Source organism: Vanessa tameamea, chromosome Z, assembly GCF_037043105.1.
Source record: "Vanessa tameamea isolate UH-Manoa-2023 chromosome Z, ilVanTame1 primary haplotype, whole genome shotgun sequence".
In the NCBI taxonomy this organism is placed as follows: Eukaryota; Metazoa; Arthropoda; class Insecta; order Lepidoptera; family Nymphalidae; genus Vanessa; species Vanessa tameamea.
The window spans coordinates 4,431,847-4,450,998 of record NC_087341.1 but is presented as its reverse complement, the minus strand read 5'-3'; the positions used below and the strand labels follow the sequence as shown (position 1 = coordinate 4,450,998).

Sequence of the window (19,152 nt, the reverse complement as noted above, 5' to 3'; positions counted from 1 at the left end):
TAGGACCTTGAAATTTAGTGAGTAGGATCGTTTTGGAAATGGAATCCACCCACTAAGGAATGAATTTTGGAAATTATACCCCTAAGGGGGTTACATAGTAATTTATTATTATTATGTCACTTAGACATAGTACTTTTGACGTATTAACAAAAAGACGCGTCGTTTTGCACCGTCGGGATTTCGAATTTGCTTTTGATTTTGTATTATTTTTTGTTGCTTCACTATAATGTTTCGCGCGCTCCATCCGCCATTTGTTTTATAATCTGAGCTTGTGATACAACAGATATTAATGCTCTGCTATTTATTTGATTAAACGATTGTACCTATTGATTTATACAAATTGACATCCTTATGTCAATCAGTGATTATATTTATTGATGTTTATTTTCGTATGTATATAGGTATAACTACAGTTTAAATATATTAATCATATCGCCTTTAAAAATGACCAGGGTACCGATTAGCATCCTATATTATAGACTGGCGATGTAAATCACGTGACACATTTTTGACACCAAAATCAAATATTAAAATAAAATATACTCGAATATTATAAGCTATGAATTTTATATTGGTTTTTGTTCCTACGTTCGCCTCTGTATAAATATACATATATGCATTCAAAGTAGCGTCGAAATGAATTATCGATGTTACCGAAAACTTTCGGGTGACACTGCTTATACTTGGAGCTAACAAAGCGAGTCGCGTTTCACTTTTAAAACATGAAACCACCTTTAATAGCGTCTTGTTATTAAACATTTTAATATAAATCAAATATTCCTACGAATGATAAACTACCTATAAACTTTAATCTATTCACTAATTAAATTAGTAATTATTCAGTAATTTACGATTATTCAACTATATTGGGCGAATTAATGTCAGCCATCGCATATTTTCATTTACAAAACCTTTTCAATTTAAACGTTTCGTGACGAAAACTACCCGTCTTACTAATAACGGATTAATGTATGAAGTTAACTGATTGTAGTCAATATATTTATCTACAGATATAGTGGTTGTTTTTCTTTCTCACTATGACCAATCGTCGCGGAAACGTCCCAAGATAGGCTATGATTTTTATTGTAATGCCCAACGAGACGGGCGGTTAACATCTTGTATATATAAATAAATGAAATATTAAACGTTTATTATATAATTCCCGTCCAATATTGATTGGTATTACCTGGCGTTGTCTTTATTCGATTTCTCTCCTGGTATAATATACATATACCAAAATATTCTACTAACTAAAAAATCTTATTCACCTTCAAAATGTTCATTAAAAACAACCAATGCAATCAATTATTTTCCTTTATTATTATTAATGCATTATCTTTTAGTTCATTGACATTAGGATTTTATGCATCACAATGCAATCATCAGCGGCTGACTTTGTTAAGTTTGAAAACATCGGTTTACCCTAAATACGTGACGTCTGCTTTGCCGTGTTTTACATGATATTATCGTAAATAGTTAGCGCCCGCGACTTCGATCGCTAGTCAGAAGAGGGTGAGGGAGGAATGTGTTTGCTGGTTTTATTCCAGATCTATTCGTTCCGCTCTGTTATGATTTAGTAACAAACATCTATTTATTCAAACTTTCACATTGCCATGTAAGATTCGAATGCCGTGACGGCAAACAGCATTCGCTGACGCTCTCTTGTGCCCCTGTGGCGTGGCGTGTTAACTATATTCGTTGGTATATTATTAAAGCAAAAGTAGAAATATATTTTATTGTTAAATTACAAATTATAATTATAATTACAACCCAATGGGCTTGTATCATATAAAATTGTATAATGAAACAAAATGATGAGTTTTATTTACTTGTAATTTATTTTCTACTTTTAAGAACATTCAAATAATATAATAATAATATAATTATTATTTTGACATTACCACAATCGACGGGCACTGTATCATATACGTGCGAAAGAAAAATCTAATTACGTGCAAAAAAGGGTAAATTTGGACCACACAACTATACGTACAAAACATGGCCATATAAATATTTATACCTCGTATGAACCTGAATCAAGTGACGATGAGAAAGGGCTGTGAAATCATTAATTGGTCATTTCTTTGAGAATTTTGTTTTCAATCTTTGATTGTACGTAACGGAATATATATACAATAACAATGATTTATCGAACCTTCTAAACTTGACAGTGCAACTACAAAGAGCTACTTTCGTGTTTGATACTACTCATCTTAAACACGAGTAAACTCACAGTAGTATGCGCAAGCAATCACGTGACGTCACTCGAAGAGACAGAATGGGAACCGCTGGCTTTTAGTGAGTACTCCGGCGGCTTTAGCGCTGGCGGAAAACGCGTAAAGGCGGTTTGCCGGCGAAAAAAAAGGCACTAATAAATTACCGTTACGGTAATTAAACCTGCCAATTACTATTAGGATATGATATTACTTCATATTTTGCACTTTCATACAACAACAGTAAACAGAGCAGAGGCGTGATTGGAGTGGGTGAGTGGGCGGCGCCTAAACATAGACAAACTTACAAACAAATCTAACGCGAGTCACATATTCTTGTGAAATACATTTTAGTTCCAATGTACTCTGTGTCGATACGAATAGCATTGAGTTTGATATTCTCGCACCATTTTTGAATAGATATGTTATATCTATCAAAACTCAATATCAGATCTCTATTATATATATAGTAGTTATTCGTTTGTATGTTTATATTAGTTTAAAAAAATGTGTTATTGGTTATTTGATTCTTCCTTTCTTCTGATCCGTTGGCCCACTATCAACGGACACTAACAAACTTCGCAGAAGATATTAAAGTTAAAGTTTCCTCTCTATTTCTTCACTCTGATAATGCGATAAGGCGTCAATATGACATGAAATGAGACGAGAGCCGAGATGACCCAGTGGTTAGAACGCGCGCGTCTTTACCGATGATTGCGTGTTCAAACTCAGGCAAGCACCACTGAATTCTCATGTGCTTAATTTGTGTTTATAATTCATCTTGTACTCGGCGGTGAAGGAAAACATCGTGAGGAAACCTGCATGTGTCTAATTTCAACGAATTTCTGCCACATGTGTATCCAAAAACCCGCATTGGACGAGCGCGGTGGAATATGCTCTAAAACTTATTTGATTTGGTTTCTAAGAGTTAAATATACACAAAAAAAAATTAATATTACCAATAAATAATACATAAGATCAATTTATTATATTAGTAATATCATAAACGGTACTGAAAACACTCGTACATTTTACGTAGTTTATTTACCGTATTCACCAATTGGATATTTTCATTAAATTCAAGTTCGGTGTTCAGATAACTCCACTCCATTTTGTATTAATTATACTGAGTTCCTACAATACAAAATTAATACAAAATTCAGCTAGATTTAAGGTAATAACTACGTAATAATATTGAGTGTGTACTTTGATATGTATCTCAATGCAATAGCCGTAAATTCCGGGACCGAACAGACGGAATAATTAGGTACTATTAATTAAAAACTCGATGCGTTTATTTGGCTTACAAGTATCTCTACATTTTATTTTGGTTGAAAAGTACACCATAAAATGTTCATGTTAAGGTTTGGAACTTATACGGCCAAATTGCACCAATCCGAATTATCAGATACACGCGTCCTTCCTCATCACTGAGCACAAGATGAATTAAAAACATATTTTAATCAAAATCACGAGTTGTAACAACTCGACCATCGGTTCATTGCAATTGTTAATATATAATAATATTATTTGAAACCCTCTGTTTACTAACCCTAATACAAAACTAAAAACTGTAAAGACGAGACTACACTTTGAAAATAGAACGCGTGCCTTCAGGCTCTTTTAATAATAAAATATTAATGTAAATAAAAATTGTAGACGGGAAAAACAATTACGCCGCTGTTTACCATAAGACGGTTTATCTCAGGTTTGAAGTAATTATTTTTATGAGGCTCTCTTACAAGATTACAAGCAAAACCGTTGGCATATGTTGTCTACCATGTACTATATACTGGCTCGCGTTTGACTGCCCCGTTGCTCTAGTGGCTAGACGTAAGGCTGCAGATCCCGCGGTCCAGGGCTCAAACACCAGGTCGGGCGGATAAAGGTTTTTGTTTTTATAATTCTCAATAACAGCCTAGAGTCTGGAACTTGGAAGTATGTACACTTCCGAGCCCCAAAGCGTGTTAACTATATCCGGCCGTATCAGATTCACCGTCCCAGCGGATTATGAGTGTGATGGATTAGAGATTGCACCTATTTTTGCACAAGCTTGTGCACTATCTTATTTATTAATATCGTAAGATGATTTTTATCTCAGTGATTATGATCATATCACGATAGCTGTACATAAAAAATCGGTTATGGTCTCATTTTGAAGAGCTCCAGCTGTATATGTGCAGAAAATCAATCAGAGGATTCTAGAATGCGATTGACTTAAGACCCACTAAAGGCGAAATCATTCTGCCCGACATAATTACTATATAAAAAAACTTTAAACAATAAAAACTTCTCATCTATTAATATGGATAGATATAATACAAATATCAAAATACCAGCCGAAAGTTGGATTTATTAAACGTATGTTATAAAAGTGAATATGATGTCACAAATATTTCGTTCCAAACTTTACTAGGTATTCGTAGCGGCATCGCGGCATCCGTAGCGCCGTCTACGATGCACGATTTTGTAGTGACAAATGACGAAGTTTAATTTTTTCTCCTATTATTAAACAATCTAGACAAAAGTGCAAAATCTCATTAAAAAACCACCACAGCTAAAAGATATTAGCGAAGTAATAAATTATATTTACAAATACAAATATTCGAGTATGTAAAGATCATTGAACATTATATAGAGACGATATAAACTTAAATCTTAAAACACGAATGATATTCATAAAGTAAAGTAAAAACACAGTATAAGTAAAGTAACACGTAAAGTTACAGTGAATAATGTGGAAGCTATAAGGTCAGGCTTGTACCTCTCTTGTTAAAAGAACTAAAACACTAGTTAATTTAAAACGAAGTTACATTTGTGTGCGATACAATTAGCGAGTACGTAGAACGCGTAGGGAAGTAAGGGCGCACCTAAAACTACCAAAATTTCAGATTTAATCGGTCCGTTCATTGCATGTTCTCGTTAATCGATCGCATTCTTGTTTTTCTTCTATCTACAATCACTGGTAGTATTACTGTTTGATTTTTTTTGTACCTATGCTGTAAAGCAAGCAGATGTTTATTTTAAATAGATTATAAAATGCTGTTATATATTTTGCGTAGTCCACCAACAGTGCCATAGCGACTAATTGGATCTCTAAAATATAGAGGAATTCATAAAATTTTAAGAATTTAAAAATATATAAACAAATGTAAAGACGAGAACCGGTTGATTTTTATAGAACAGTCATTTTTACGGTCAGGGTGTTTTAATTTATAAAACAGTTAGTTAGTTTTATATTTAGTTATCAATAAACAGCTGTGACGCGTTCACACGCGTGAATAGAGATTATTATTATTAAATTTTGTCGACAATTTATTAAGATTTTTATTTTTGAAATTTTTAACCATATATTCTAGTCTGTCTGTCTATTATGAGTATGTCTTTTAAAGAAGGTAACAGAATATACATGGTATTATACTACTTCTCGCTCTTTCTTCCACTTATTACAGCGATATTGCCCAGTGAATCAGCATAAAAATTGAAATAATGTCTTGTTAAACCTGTCTACAGTGATGTAACAGTGAACTGCATGTATGAATTTATTTCAATTCATTAATACATGTTTGTAATTTAATTACTTAAGTGCTCAACTTAATAACTCTTTAATGATATAAAATAAAAGCTCTAACTAGTCCAAAGTTACAAGAAAGTTTGGAAATAGTTTCCGAAGGACTTTTTGACCGTAACTGAGTTGTACGTTAGTGTCACGAACTTTGTAGGAACCAAATACATGATATTCAAAGCATAGGTCATACCTTATCTTTAAAAGTTTATGAATAATCATAAACTTGTTAAGAGAGTACGTGAAAAAATACAAACAAAACAAAAACACAAAACTATGAAGTTTTGTGTCACGGATTCTCGTTTAATTTTCATTAGTTTCTCTTCTCTTTATCTTATGTTTACATTTGTTTGTTATTTATCTATCTACACTTTAGATACGAAGTTGACTCACTTCTGTCACGGGAAGGCAGGAATTTTAAATAGGAAAATATACAGAACAAAAATCATAATTAATATTTACGCCAATAAAACTAGTCATTTAAAAGGATGGTTGTCGAAATAAACAATTGATTGCCCTCACATAAATGTCTCTTTATACTTTATCTTCACGCGACCAAACAAATTGCGAAAACTCACTCAACCGCCCTGAAAGCTTCGACATAACTATTCAAAGTATCGAAATAATTGATGATGACTTATACCTCGGCTCTCGTTTATTTTATTTTGGTAATCACTGGTCGTCTAGTATACCTAAAATAAATGTTTGCGTTGAGTTCAATCCATATTTCATTAAATACAAATGTCAACTTTAGCTGCCAATAAACAAAAATAGAGCAGCGTCAAACAGTGTTGTTTAAACAGCCCACAAAAAGCAATTTAAATAGTCAAACGAATAACGAAACAATAAAAATCCTTAATTTGAGGTTTTGGCAAATATACTGTAAAAAAGCAGTTTTTTCACATACCATATTCTTTAATAAATAAAAACAATCAGTTCCTACAAATCAAATATATATAACGTTACGTTACTTACTACGCACTCAACACATCACAGGATATTGATCAAGGAATGCTATAAATTAAAGATTATTGCATTATAAACTTCAAGAAATTATTTTTATTTTAGATAGTGCAATAACGTTTTGTGTTAAGTATTGTAATGTATATTTCTTTCCCCAGTGTACGATCAGCACCGCTTGGTTGGCGAATCCTGCTACCGTTTGATGACGAAGAATGGCGAATTCATTTATATGAGAACTCTAGGCCGTCTCGATGTGGACAGGGACACGAAGGCGGTAACAAGCTTCGTGTGTACAAATACTGTCGTCGCAGAGCAAGAAGGAAAACATCTGATTAAACTAATGAAGAGGAAATTCACCTTGATGATCAACAACGGGGAACCGAAGGATTTTGATGTAGAAGAGAAAGAGGTAACAATTCTTAAATATAATATTAATAGCTAAAATAGAACAATAATATATGTATTCTTATTCAATTATATAGAACATAAAATCACAAAGTACTTCAATCTCCTGATCAAAAATTAGTCTTTACAAACTGACACCCACACTACAGTAAGCTAACCCTAAACATTAATCTGAGCAAACACGTGATAAGCACTCTTTCCTTCTTGAAAGAATGGGCCTTTTAAATAGAAACACTAATCTCCTTTTTTTGTTACCCAGTTTTTTTTTTTGGTTCAACTCATTCTCCTTTTTTTGGTACCACAATGTAGGTTGATGGATAAATATGTAACAGGTTATCTTCTGAGACATGCAGCTTTCCTTACGATATTTTCCTTCAACGCTAAGCACGAAATGAACAAATTTAGCTCATAAAAATGAAGTGTAGCTTATGTGTTGGAACGTTAAAACATCATTAATTTTAGACTACTATCCGTTAGGTTATCTGAGCTCAACGCAGGATGATTTTAACGCTGCTAGTAAGTTGTAAGTTAGAATTATAATCTAAAACAAACTTACTCTAACATTCTTTTGAAATTAGCCATTTCCATGAACCTTAATTATTAGAAGATAAAGATAAACAGACATATAAATACAACATTTGCCAATTATATTCAATCGGACAATATACACTTTTGGTGGCTTTGTAGTGATTTATTCACTGACTTAACGACGTTAACCTGACATTCAAAGTCTTGATTATTTAATGAAGTACGTCGTCGCTGGTGACTTGACGCTACTAAAGCAACGTAAACCCCCTTGAACACATCGATTGTCAAAAGAGAACGTTATTTTAAAAATTGTAAGATACACGATTTGCCCAGATTAATTCAATGAATAGTGTTCATTTCTTATCAAAGGTATTTATATTTTTTGTACGTATTATTGCCGCTTTTTTTAGTGTATTTTAAGGCATTATCTATTATGCCCTTAAGTTGAAAATTTTTAAAGTTGATGTTGACACTTGCGTCAAGTTTTCTAACATAATCTTTTCAACATAACATTGGCGCGACAATCTAATGACTTTATGAAAAAAAAATAAAGACTCATTTAAAGTCAAGTCAAAGTTTTCCAATATAGAAGCATTAAGCTTGACTATTTGTTGTATAGTCAAAAAATATAATACCAGTTCGAAATTAAATACCTCTTATGTTAGAAAAATGTAGGAGAGTTACTCAACGGGGTTTTCTTTTAATCCGTATTTAACAATTATGATTTTCATTACAATAACAATATACTATATTTTTTATTTGAATATCCATCAATCAATCCTCAAAAAAATTATTAGTTTTTTTATATACAATTAGCGACCCGCCCCGGCTTCGCACGGGTGCAATGCTGATACTAAATATACTAAATAATGTCTCACAACGTTCACAGTTTTTCAGTCACTAGACAATACAAACCGCTATGTTCCTGCGTTTTAAATCTGTAATATCTTCGTCAATATTCATTTAAATTACATGCTGTAAGCGGCTATTTTGATCTATATTAAATGCACAATGTATTTAAGATACTTAATTGGATAAGGATTAATGCTGTTTTGCTTAAAATCGCTTTGAAAATAAACCATTATTTCTCGTAAAAAGTAAAAGATAAAAAATGGTTATTGTGAGTTATCCCTAAGAGATAGACATATACCATTGCGGATTTTTTTTTAAGGTGTACAATACTACATTATTTTGATCTATCTCGTAGGATTCAGCCAGCGTTTGCAATGTAAACGCAAAAAATGTGTTTATTTACGACATAATTTTAGAAACCTCTATATTATCAGTGTTTCTCTGTATTGTGCATGTATTATACCTTCCTCTTGAATCAATCTATCTATTAAAAAAAATCGATAAGCGACTTTGTTTTATACTATCTAATGATACACAAAACCGTCCGAGTACTGAACTATCTGTAATATATAGGACCGGATATAATATCATTTTATCGTACAGAGTAAGACACCCGGTAGATAATTAGATAACTGATACTTGATTGCGGTACTTATACTTCTATATATAACGACAGTAATTTTTGAAGTACCTTGTACACACAAATAATTTAATGAATGATACAGAGTTGGCATTCATTGTATTTAGAAATAAACGTATTACAACAGGTTTATAACTTGAATCGGGCCCAGAGAGTGGTATAATTATGATTTATTTATGTATTAGATTATTATCAAATATAGAATTGACGAAATAAAGAAAGATATAGTGGTAATAGGTGATAACTGTACGAATTATGGAACAAAAATGATAAAGTTTTTTTTTTAAATTTACATTTAAAATTCGAATAGCAAAGAAATGTTTAAAAAACGTAAAAAAAGTGAGTAAAGAACTGCTAATTGAAACAGCGACTCTTTGTTTGTGTCAATAAAATTGTAGTACCTAACGATTCTTTTAACCGATAAATACTTACCAAATCTGTATATTTATCATAATAATGCACGCCGATAAAAATTTGACGCGGAAGGACGCGCCTTCGTGAGTCAATACACGGGTGATGATAGAGGTTCGATTCGGACGCGTTACATTAAAAATATTCACGTGCCTTCAAGCGTAAGCATTTGGTGCGCACGGAAATACAAATAAATAACATAATATAATAAATAATTTAGGATAGTCCGAATTGCCATTTAAAATTTTGTACATATTTATTATTTTATAATGCATGTCATACGGAAAAAAAAAATTAATAGTTGAAAACCTTATAGTATACTAAATTTTGTGATAATACTGTTGTCTGTTAAGGAGTTCCTTCGCCTGGAACTAATCCAGGATGAAGAATCAAGACATGTTCAAAAAACATTGCCAATTCCTTATAATCTTGTAAAACTGTAACGCCTCATTCGTCAAAACTACAACAGAGCGGTTTATAAAATGAACATTAGTGATGTTTAAAGTTATGTTATATCCGGAGTTTTGAACGAAAATCAGAGTTTGAAAATTCAGGGAATTTTTGCATACACATTTTACATACAAACATACAAAGGAAAGAACGCAGGAACTCTTTTATTAAACTTCCAATTTTGATAAAGATTATATCAAAATACTTTTTAAAAACGATATTACAAGTAGAACTTTCTTGGTGGTAGTGTTCTGTGCAAGCCCGTCTGGGCCACCACCTACACATCAGATAATCTACTGCCAAACAACAGTACTTAGTATTGTTGTGTTCCGGTTTGAAAAGTGATTAAGCCAGTGTAACTACAGGTACAAGGGACATAACATCTTAGTTCCCAAGGATGGTGGCGCATTGGCGATCTAAATAATGGTTAATATTTCTTACAGTGTGACCACTTACCACCAGGTGGGCCATTTGCTCGTCCGCCAACCTAAGCTATAAAAAAAAGAACTTCAATTGAAAAAATATTAAATAATATTTATTCATAACCCTGTATACTGTTTCAATGTATTCGGTATTGAGATTACATTGTTGACGAATTATTCGGATGGTAAGCTGTTTAATGCCGGTAAGCCGGTTACTGAAATATTATACACCGAATAAAACGTAACATAATTATACTGTACGCAATATTTTAAACACTGCAATGCTCTGAAGTGAAAATACGGAATGACTACAAATATGTACATTTAAGCAATATTATGCTGTTAATGAATATAATGCAAATTGTAACGTAATGTGTACATGAAGGGGAATTTACGAGTTGGTTCACAACAATGGAACAAACAAATCACAAGTAAAGATCGTTGGTTCAAATACGATGAAATACTGTCTTGTCTCTATGTGATTGGTTATTTAGAAATGCTGCATGATTCGAATTAAGTTCACCAACCTGTATCCAACAATTTACAGAGAACAAGCCCGGTCTACTCCGTTGCTCTCACTAGTACAATTAGTACGGGAGAGGAACAATTAAGGGCTCTTCCTCATAACCCGAGATCAAAGTGACGTTCCTCAATCTATTTAAAGAAAAGAATGTAATTAATACTATACTCACTATCATAATATCTAAATATACACGATATATATTTTACTTAAATTAGATAACTTAAGAGCCGAGATGGCCCAGTGGTTAGAACGCATGCATCTTAACCGATGATTTCGGGTTCAAACCCAGGCAGGCACCACTGAGTATTCATGTGCTTAATGTGTGTTTATAATTCATCTCGTGCTCGGCGGTGAAGGAAAACATCGTGAGGAAACCTGCATGTGTCTAATTTCATCGAAATTCTGCCACATGTATATCCACCAACCCGTATTGGAGCATCGTGGTGGAATATGCTCCAAACCTTCTCCTCAAAGGGAGAGGAGGCCTTAGCCCAGCAGTGGGAAATTTACAGGCTGCTAATGTAATGTAAGATAACTTAAGTTTGGTAACAATCGCAATAGCAGTTTTGCACAGCCATGTAGAACAAGGAAAAGAAATAAGTAATATTTACCCGCATTCTAGTAACAATATTCTGAGTTGTAGTTTAAGTAGTTATTAATTCTGCGAATACAAACTACCAACCCCCTAATACATCGATTTAAAAATTGTCTTTAAAACATTTGTATTGTGTTACGTACACTCTTTTAATCAGCGACCCGTCGTTCAACCGGTTGCAATATCGATTTGCAACATATTTTAGCTTCACTCCGATGACCGACATGCATATTGAAAACTGTACTTGGTTGTAAGGTCTCTTGAAAGCACGCACGAATGCAGTTGGGTAGTTACCATCCACTGATCAGCTGTTCTTCCGTCAAACAATATAATACTTATTATTGTTGTGTTATAGTTCCCAAGACCAATGGCGCATTGTCGAGGTTAGGAATGGTTAAAATTTATTACAACGCCTATGACTAATATAGGTGGCCCATTGGCCCATCTGTATACCATACATATATGTATATAACACGTTATCATTAAAATGTATTGACGTTGAGACTCTGTCTGGGCACATCTACAGAACGATAAATTGAACTGTGTGTTTAAAAGAGAAAATCTGTGTGAAACTAATCTAATTTTATATGTATACTACCGACCTGCCCTGGCTTCGTACGGACAATGCTGATACTAAATATAGTACAGAATGTCTTACAACGTTCAAAGTTTTTCAGTCGTTAGACAATACAAACCGCTATGTCCTTGCGTTTTAAATCTGTAATATCTTCGAAAGTATTCATTTAAATCACATGCTGTAAGCTGCATGCTGATCTATATTAAATGCACAATGTATTTAAGGTACTTAATTGGATAAGGATTAATGCTCTATTGCTCAAAATCACTTCGAAAATGAGCCATCATTTCTCTTAAAAAGTAAAGGATACAAAATAGTTTTTTTGGACTATCCCTAAGAGATAGACATACACCATCGCGTGTTGAGGTGTACCATACTGGAGTACATATAGTACATACAGTTATTTTGATATATCTCGTTGGGTTCGTCCAGCGTTTGCAATGTAAGCGCAAAAATGTGTTTATTTACGACATCACTTCAGAAACCTCTTAAATTATCAGTGTTCCTCTAATATGTTATGCATTTATTATACATATAAACCTTCCTCTTGAATCGATCTATCAATTAAAAAAACCGCATCAAAATCCGTTGTGTAATTTTAAAGATCTAAGCATACATAGGGACAGACAGCGGTAAGCGACTTTGTTTTATACTATGTAATGATAATGATTAGCGTAATAGAGATATTCCGACCTTGGACGAATAAAACGTGAATTTTATTTACTTCCCGGGCTCAATCTAAGCCCTCCATTGAGTAGTTCTCATATACACGCAAAAAATCAAACAAATCGGTTCAACGTTTAGAGGTAGACCAGTATTTAGTCGATGTTCGATATCCGGAAATCCACAACAGTCCGATTTTTAAGGGATTTACTGTCTTGCACAACCACTCCGTGGAACCAGCTGTCGCCGGTGGTTTTTCCGACCCGATTTGAGAACTTTTAAGACTCTTGTCTTAAACCTTCTCATTTCTTAGAGGCCGGCAACTCTCCTGCAAGCTTCCAAATGTTGCAGATGTCCATGGGTGGTGGTAGTCATATCATCAGGTGAGCCTACTGCTAGTTAGCCACCTATACATTATCAGCCTGTGAATTTCCCACTGCTGGGCTAAGGCCACCTCTCCCGTTGAGGAGAAGCTTTGGAGCATATTTCACGTAGCCACCTATGCCATAAAAATATATTAAAGACATTTTATATCATTTTAATTCATAGCATTATATTATATTAGTGTATCATTGAGTTGAAATATTTATATGCAACACGGTGCAAGTATTCTAATGTCCTTACCCGATTATACTGTGTTCCAAATTCAAAAGTCAATAAACTAATACTCTAGCAGGGACAAAGCAAATAGTTAGTACTCTTATATCGGCTAAATCTATTGCCCCAGGAGATTAAGTAGTTTTATTAACTTATCACATATTCTAACGCGTAATAGTATTACTTAGTATCGTCGTATTCCAGTTGCAGTAAATGAGCCAGTGTAACTACAGTTACATAACATCGCAGTTCTCAAACTAGATTTCGACTTATCGATGTAAGAGTTGGTTAATACTTCCTACAGCGCCTAAGATAACCTACTATTTTATATTAAAATAAAAGTATACGTTCTGGATGTTTCTAGATGGTTACATCAGGTAGGCAGGTTATATTTTCAAAACTTTATTTATCAAAGGAAAAATACTTAATCCGATTAGATTATTATAATCGTATGACAGTTGAGATGCTACACTGTTATGTACAAAGTCCGTTCTGATTCTTGACATTATCATCTAAACAAAGAGAAAAATCTATTATTTTATGGTATAGGTAACGCCATATTGTTAGTATAACAGCAAATTTTCTACGTCCTTGTAACCCGAGCGGAGGGAGTCTACGATCTCCTTTGTTCTGTAATTATTCCGTCACTAACAGTTAAAATATAAAAAATGTTTTTAATTTATTAAATAAATCCTGCTGAAAACTGCAAGCTATTTATTGCTATACTATATATAAAATACATTCATTTTTTTAACGTATCAAATAATTTTAAATGGCCAGATCAAATATTTGACAATATAAATTAAGACTTTTAAATTAGACGTATAATATGAGAGAAATCGACATTGTCTTCTAATCAAGTCAATGTCTCTAACTAGCTTTACCTAAACGTCATTCCAAAATTATTCTTAATCAGAATAATATAAACACAATATGTGTTTATTGCGGCAGGGTTTTGTGCAAGCCTGTCTGGGTAGGTACCACCCACTCATCAGGTATTCTACCGCCAAATAATATTACTCAATATTGTTCTGTTCCGGTTTGAACGGTGATTGAGCCAATGTGACTACAGGCACAAGGGACATAACATCTTAGTTCCCAATCTTGGTGGCGCACTGTCGATGTAAGGAATGGTTAATATTTCTTAAAGAGCCATTGTCTATGGGCCGTGTCACTTAACATCAGGTGGCCTACTTGCCGTCGGCAAACCGATACCATGAAAAAAAAAATTGTCAAAAAACGGTAGTCACTGTTTTCCACTAATTATCTGTACGAATATCAAAAATGCATAGCTAGTATCTCTGTCTGTCTGTTACGCGTTCACGGCTAAACAAATGAATTGATTTTCATGAAATTTTAACCCTTGGTACGGGAATGGGCTACTTTTTCATTGGGAACAAAGGGTTAAAACGAGTTCTAAAGCATTCTTGTCACAAACTGAATTCAGCTAAATCCAGCTAGTATTGTATTTCTTTATTTTATCATACGAAACTTATTTCCCATATTACAAAATTTAACGTTGCCGTATTTTATATACATACATATATATTAATTCTTATTACTTAATATATAACGTCATTATATTTATAATAGATGTTTACTACACTCAAAATAAATTACCTATCGGCGTTTTCAAAATAATTTGTTCATCAGAGTAAAGATATTTAAAAACTATATATATATATAAATTAAGAAACGACTATAAAAGTACAATTCATTAAACCCAGACTTATAATATGCTTTAAATAAACGTAACCAATCAGATAATAGCTTGGTTTATTAATAATTTTCCTAATTAATGAAAACGCCTGTGCAGGTTACAATGAAATGATTGTCGAACCAAGACAATCCAAAAATCGCGATTCCATATTTGTATATTGTTATATATAGAGAGATGTGCTTAAATTGTGTTTAAGACTATTTATACCGAATATAACCCTATAAATAAAATCACACTACTACCTCGTAATTTTTTCGTTTTCAATATTCTAAATAATTTAATATTCGTAGGTGAAAACATCCGATACAGTCGAATTATTCGTGAAATAATTTCGTATGTGAAACCGGTAAAATTTCATTCGCATATTTGTATGCATATCCAGATTCGAAATTACATAACAATAACATCCCTGTTGCTAGGCGTCAATTCTGCTCAACGCGCTTATTTTGAGTTAATTAGCCGACCTACGCTGGCTAGTGAATAAAGACGTCGTAAGGTAATATAAACATACCACCTACGTGATTTGTAAGCCCTTTTAATAAGATTTAATTTCCAATATTAATTTACAACATAATAATAAATATAATTTTTATTGATTATTAATTTAGTCTTTTTATGGTCGCCTTATTATTTTATTTAATATATTCAATAATCAAATTGTATGAACATTTAACAAGATTGAATAAAATTTAAAGCAGAAGAAATGTAGATTATACAAAGAAAACGAGCAAGAATCTCAGTATTTCTTTTTTATTAATTAAATTACACACAAATGCAAACTGTATACACACTTCTATATAATTCTTATGAAATGGGCGTAAACGTTTAATAAATTCTTGAATATAAAAAAGGCATATTGCATTTTTTTTAGTTTATTGATGAGTGGGCAGGTACAGGAGGCTCCGCCTACCGCCTATCTAGATTACAGTAGTACGTGTAAATCCTAGTAAAGTTTTCACGAGTGCAATATGAACTTTGATGTATGTTCGACCCAATTTTTTTTCAATTTGCAAATTTCATCTGTAAAGCTTACAACTTAGGGTTCTACATTGAACGCTCCGCCCTGCTTCACACTGCTCTATCGGAATATAGTCTATATGTCTGATTTATTTGTTTATGTGTGAGTGACTAGAATATAAATGCAGGTGCAATGGGCGGACGTTACAAGGACCAGATACCGCGCAATGGTGAACATCAAAGGTCGCGGAGGAAAATAATTCGCGTTTTCCGTCGAGTCTGTGAAGTTGTTACTATAGGGCAGTGCATTTCGAACTTAAAACAATTTATTTAAATTTCTCTTAACCTTTGTGTTTAATTATTTATTGAAATAAATAACATTATAGTGTTTTTTTAAGTGACTGAATTAACTATTATTAGACAGTTTTAAAAGTTTCAGTAAAATGTATATTCATTTGTAAAAAAGTGATAAAATATTATTTTTACGTCTTCCGTCTTCCGTACATATTATTTACGTAATTTAAAAATGAAAACACAGTGTTAAAACGACTTTCTCAGTGTAAAACTTTTGAAAATACGTTATAGTGTTTAGTTTTTCTCCGCCTCGAAGCTCTTGGTATGTGGAACTTAATATTTACACGTCTTTTATTATTTTTTTATTTAATACACTTTTTAAATACTGACCTATTCAATAATAAAATATTTTTAAGAAACTAATTAAACAATTTTAATGTACGTGATTTCAATTATGACATAGTTTACGTTTCCTACGTAGGATTTAAAGAAACGCTAAAAAATTAAAAAATACGTCAATTTTATTTAATTTACGTCGTATTTAAAATTAAACTTTATATGTGTTTTAGTCGAATAAATTATTAATGAATTTAAAAATATTTAATAAACTTACATTCGCACTTTGTATTTATATCGCCGGGTTACTTTTAAAGATAACGAACTCTTCGGGTTTTTATGCACAAGTAGACTAAAATATCACAATTATTGTTTAAATTACTTTTACTTAAATTATTTAATATTTTTGTTGTTCATGATAATTTCCTTGTCAAACTTGATAATGTAAAATTTACAACAAATTCATAGTTTTTAACACAGCTCTGAAATATTTAAATTATTATCTTCGCTGTTGATATCACGCAATTACATATATTGGATCCATATACATGTTGTTATGTTTAAACTAGCTACCAGTAGCTTTGCTATAATGTGACAGGCAGCTGTTACGTACCCCAAGTCAATTTCCGAGTCCCTGACATCGTCATACACGTTGTTTATAAAATTTATTATGTAGTTTAATAAGGACGTGAGCACGTTAATGTTAAATTCATTGATAATCCACAAGTTAGCATTTTTTCCCCATAAGGTAAAAATTGGAATGATCAATCCACCAAACTCAAATAAAAATAAAAGTTTCTGTAATGATACGAGAGCTAGCAACATTTTCGAGAAATCATTTTTAATCAGCAGGTTTTAGTATATTTCATTAGCATTAGCATTAGCAGCCTGTAAATTTCCCACTGCTGGGCTTAAGGCCTCCTCTCCCTTTGAGGAGAAGGTATGGAGCATATTCGACCACGCTGCTCCAATGCGGGTTGGCGGAATACACATGTGGCAGAATTTCGCTGAAATTAGACACATGCAGGCTTCCTCACGATGTTTTCCTTCACCGCCGAGCACGAGATGAATTATAAACATAAATTAAGCACATGAAAATTCAGTGGTGCCTGCCCGGGTTTGAACCCGAAATCATCGTTTAAGATGCACGCGTTCTAACCACTGGACCATCTCGGCTCTCGAATATATATATTTATTTCACGAATAATTATTCAGAAAAGTCTCAAAATGTATGGCTGATTCTCAAAAAAATCGAAAAAATATATTGTTATTATCGTGGAATATTTTTTTTATTATTATACAATTTCTACTGAAATTATAAAAGAGTATAGTGTAATTATCTTAAGGATTATACTGGTCCCCAACATTTTTGAGTTTCAAGGGGGTTATGGGGTTTGTAACTTAAATGAAAAATGAGGGAATGACAGCACAGTGAGGGAATGATTTTTATTACAGATTAAATGAAAATAAAATGTTCTTTAATATCTCAATCAACTTTTTTTATTGCAAAATTTTAATTCCTACAATAGATAACAGAGTAACAATATCGTCGAACAAAAATCACAGTATTAACTCCAGTTTTTTAATTATTTTACTACTTTAACTAAATATATTTAATAACGTTTCGGATATGTTCATTTTTATCCGTAAGTACTATAAAAACCATAAATGGCACTTCTAGCGACGAATATTACCTATCAGTCTTCATCTTCATAAATTACTTTTCAGTCTTTCCTGACTTTTGACATAAAAGTTGCTATCTATTTCTTTCACAAAGTAACAGCCTTTTTTAATCAACTTTGGGGTATCAATTGTTTGAAGAGCATCTTGCCAGGCGTAAAGTTCTTCGCCTTTTATCGCTGGCCACTTCCAGCATTTTGACCCCTTTTTCATGCATCTCTTGATATGATAACCGCTTAAATTTCTTTACTGTATTTACAGGAGTAATTTTCGCTGAAGTCTATATGAATTAACACATCATTGTCTGATAAATTCTTCTTTAATTGCGTTATAGCTTGATATTGGTGTGCTATTACCAGTATGTTTAAGAAATGATGGCAATGTATTTTCTAATGCAACAGTCAGTTTTTAAGGGTAGTAGATATATATATTTTTATAGGTTTACGGACTTTTTTAGTTTTTCTCTCTTCTTTTAACCTCTTTTTTCAATTTCTTTTCTAATTTATATATTTTGGCGTATAATATTGCACGACGTTTTCTTAACAATCTCCGCCGTCACGAAGCAAGCGCATCTCTATTAATAGCGTTGTTTTGAGAAGCAAGTTCTACAAATGCTATTGGACTATCGGATGGCGTATTACTCATTAACGTTGACAAATTTTTACGTAAATTTTCTTTCTTTTTTCTATAAACTGAACTATTTATTCTCTATTGTTTTCTTTTTTGCCGTTTTTCTCTAGAATTTATATTACTTGCAGGCT

The 19,152-nt window shown here is 32.6% G+C and overlaps 1 protein-coding gene across 6 annotated transcripts in view; it reads left to right on the top strand.

Moving 5' to 3' along the window:
• The window catches only part of LOC113404222 (hypoxia-inducible factor 1-alpha-like), an 87,044-nt gene that overhangs the window by 58,273 nt on the left and 9,619 nt on the right, over positions 1-19,152 (top strand). For all 6 annotated transcript variants that reach the window (XR_010309882.1, XR_010309880.1, XR_010309881.1 and 3 more), the window contains exon 7: positions 6,900-7,150. Coding sequence is in view for 3 of the 6 variants with exons in the window: in XM_026645062.2 (XP_026500847.2) it covers positions 6,900-7,150 (251 nt within the window). In the remaining 3 variants the exon portion in view is untranslated. The remainder of the gene's footprint in view (positions 1-6,899; positions 7,151-19,152) is intronic.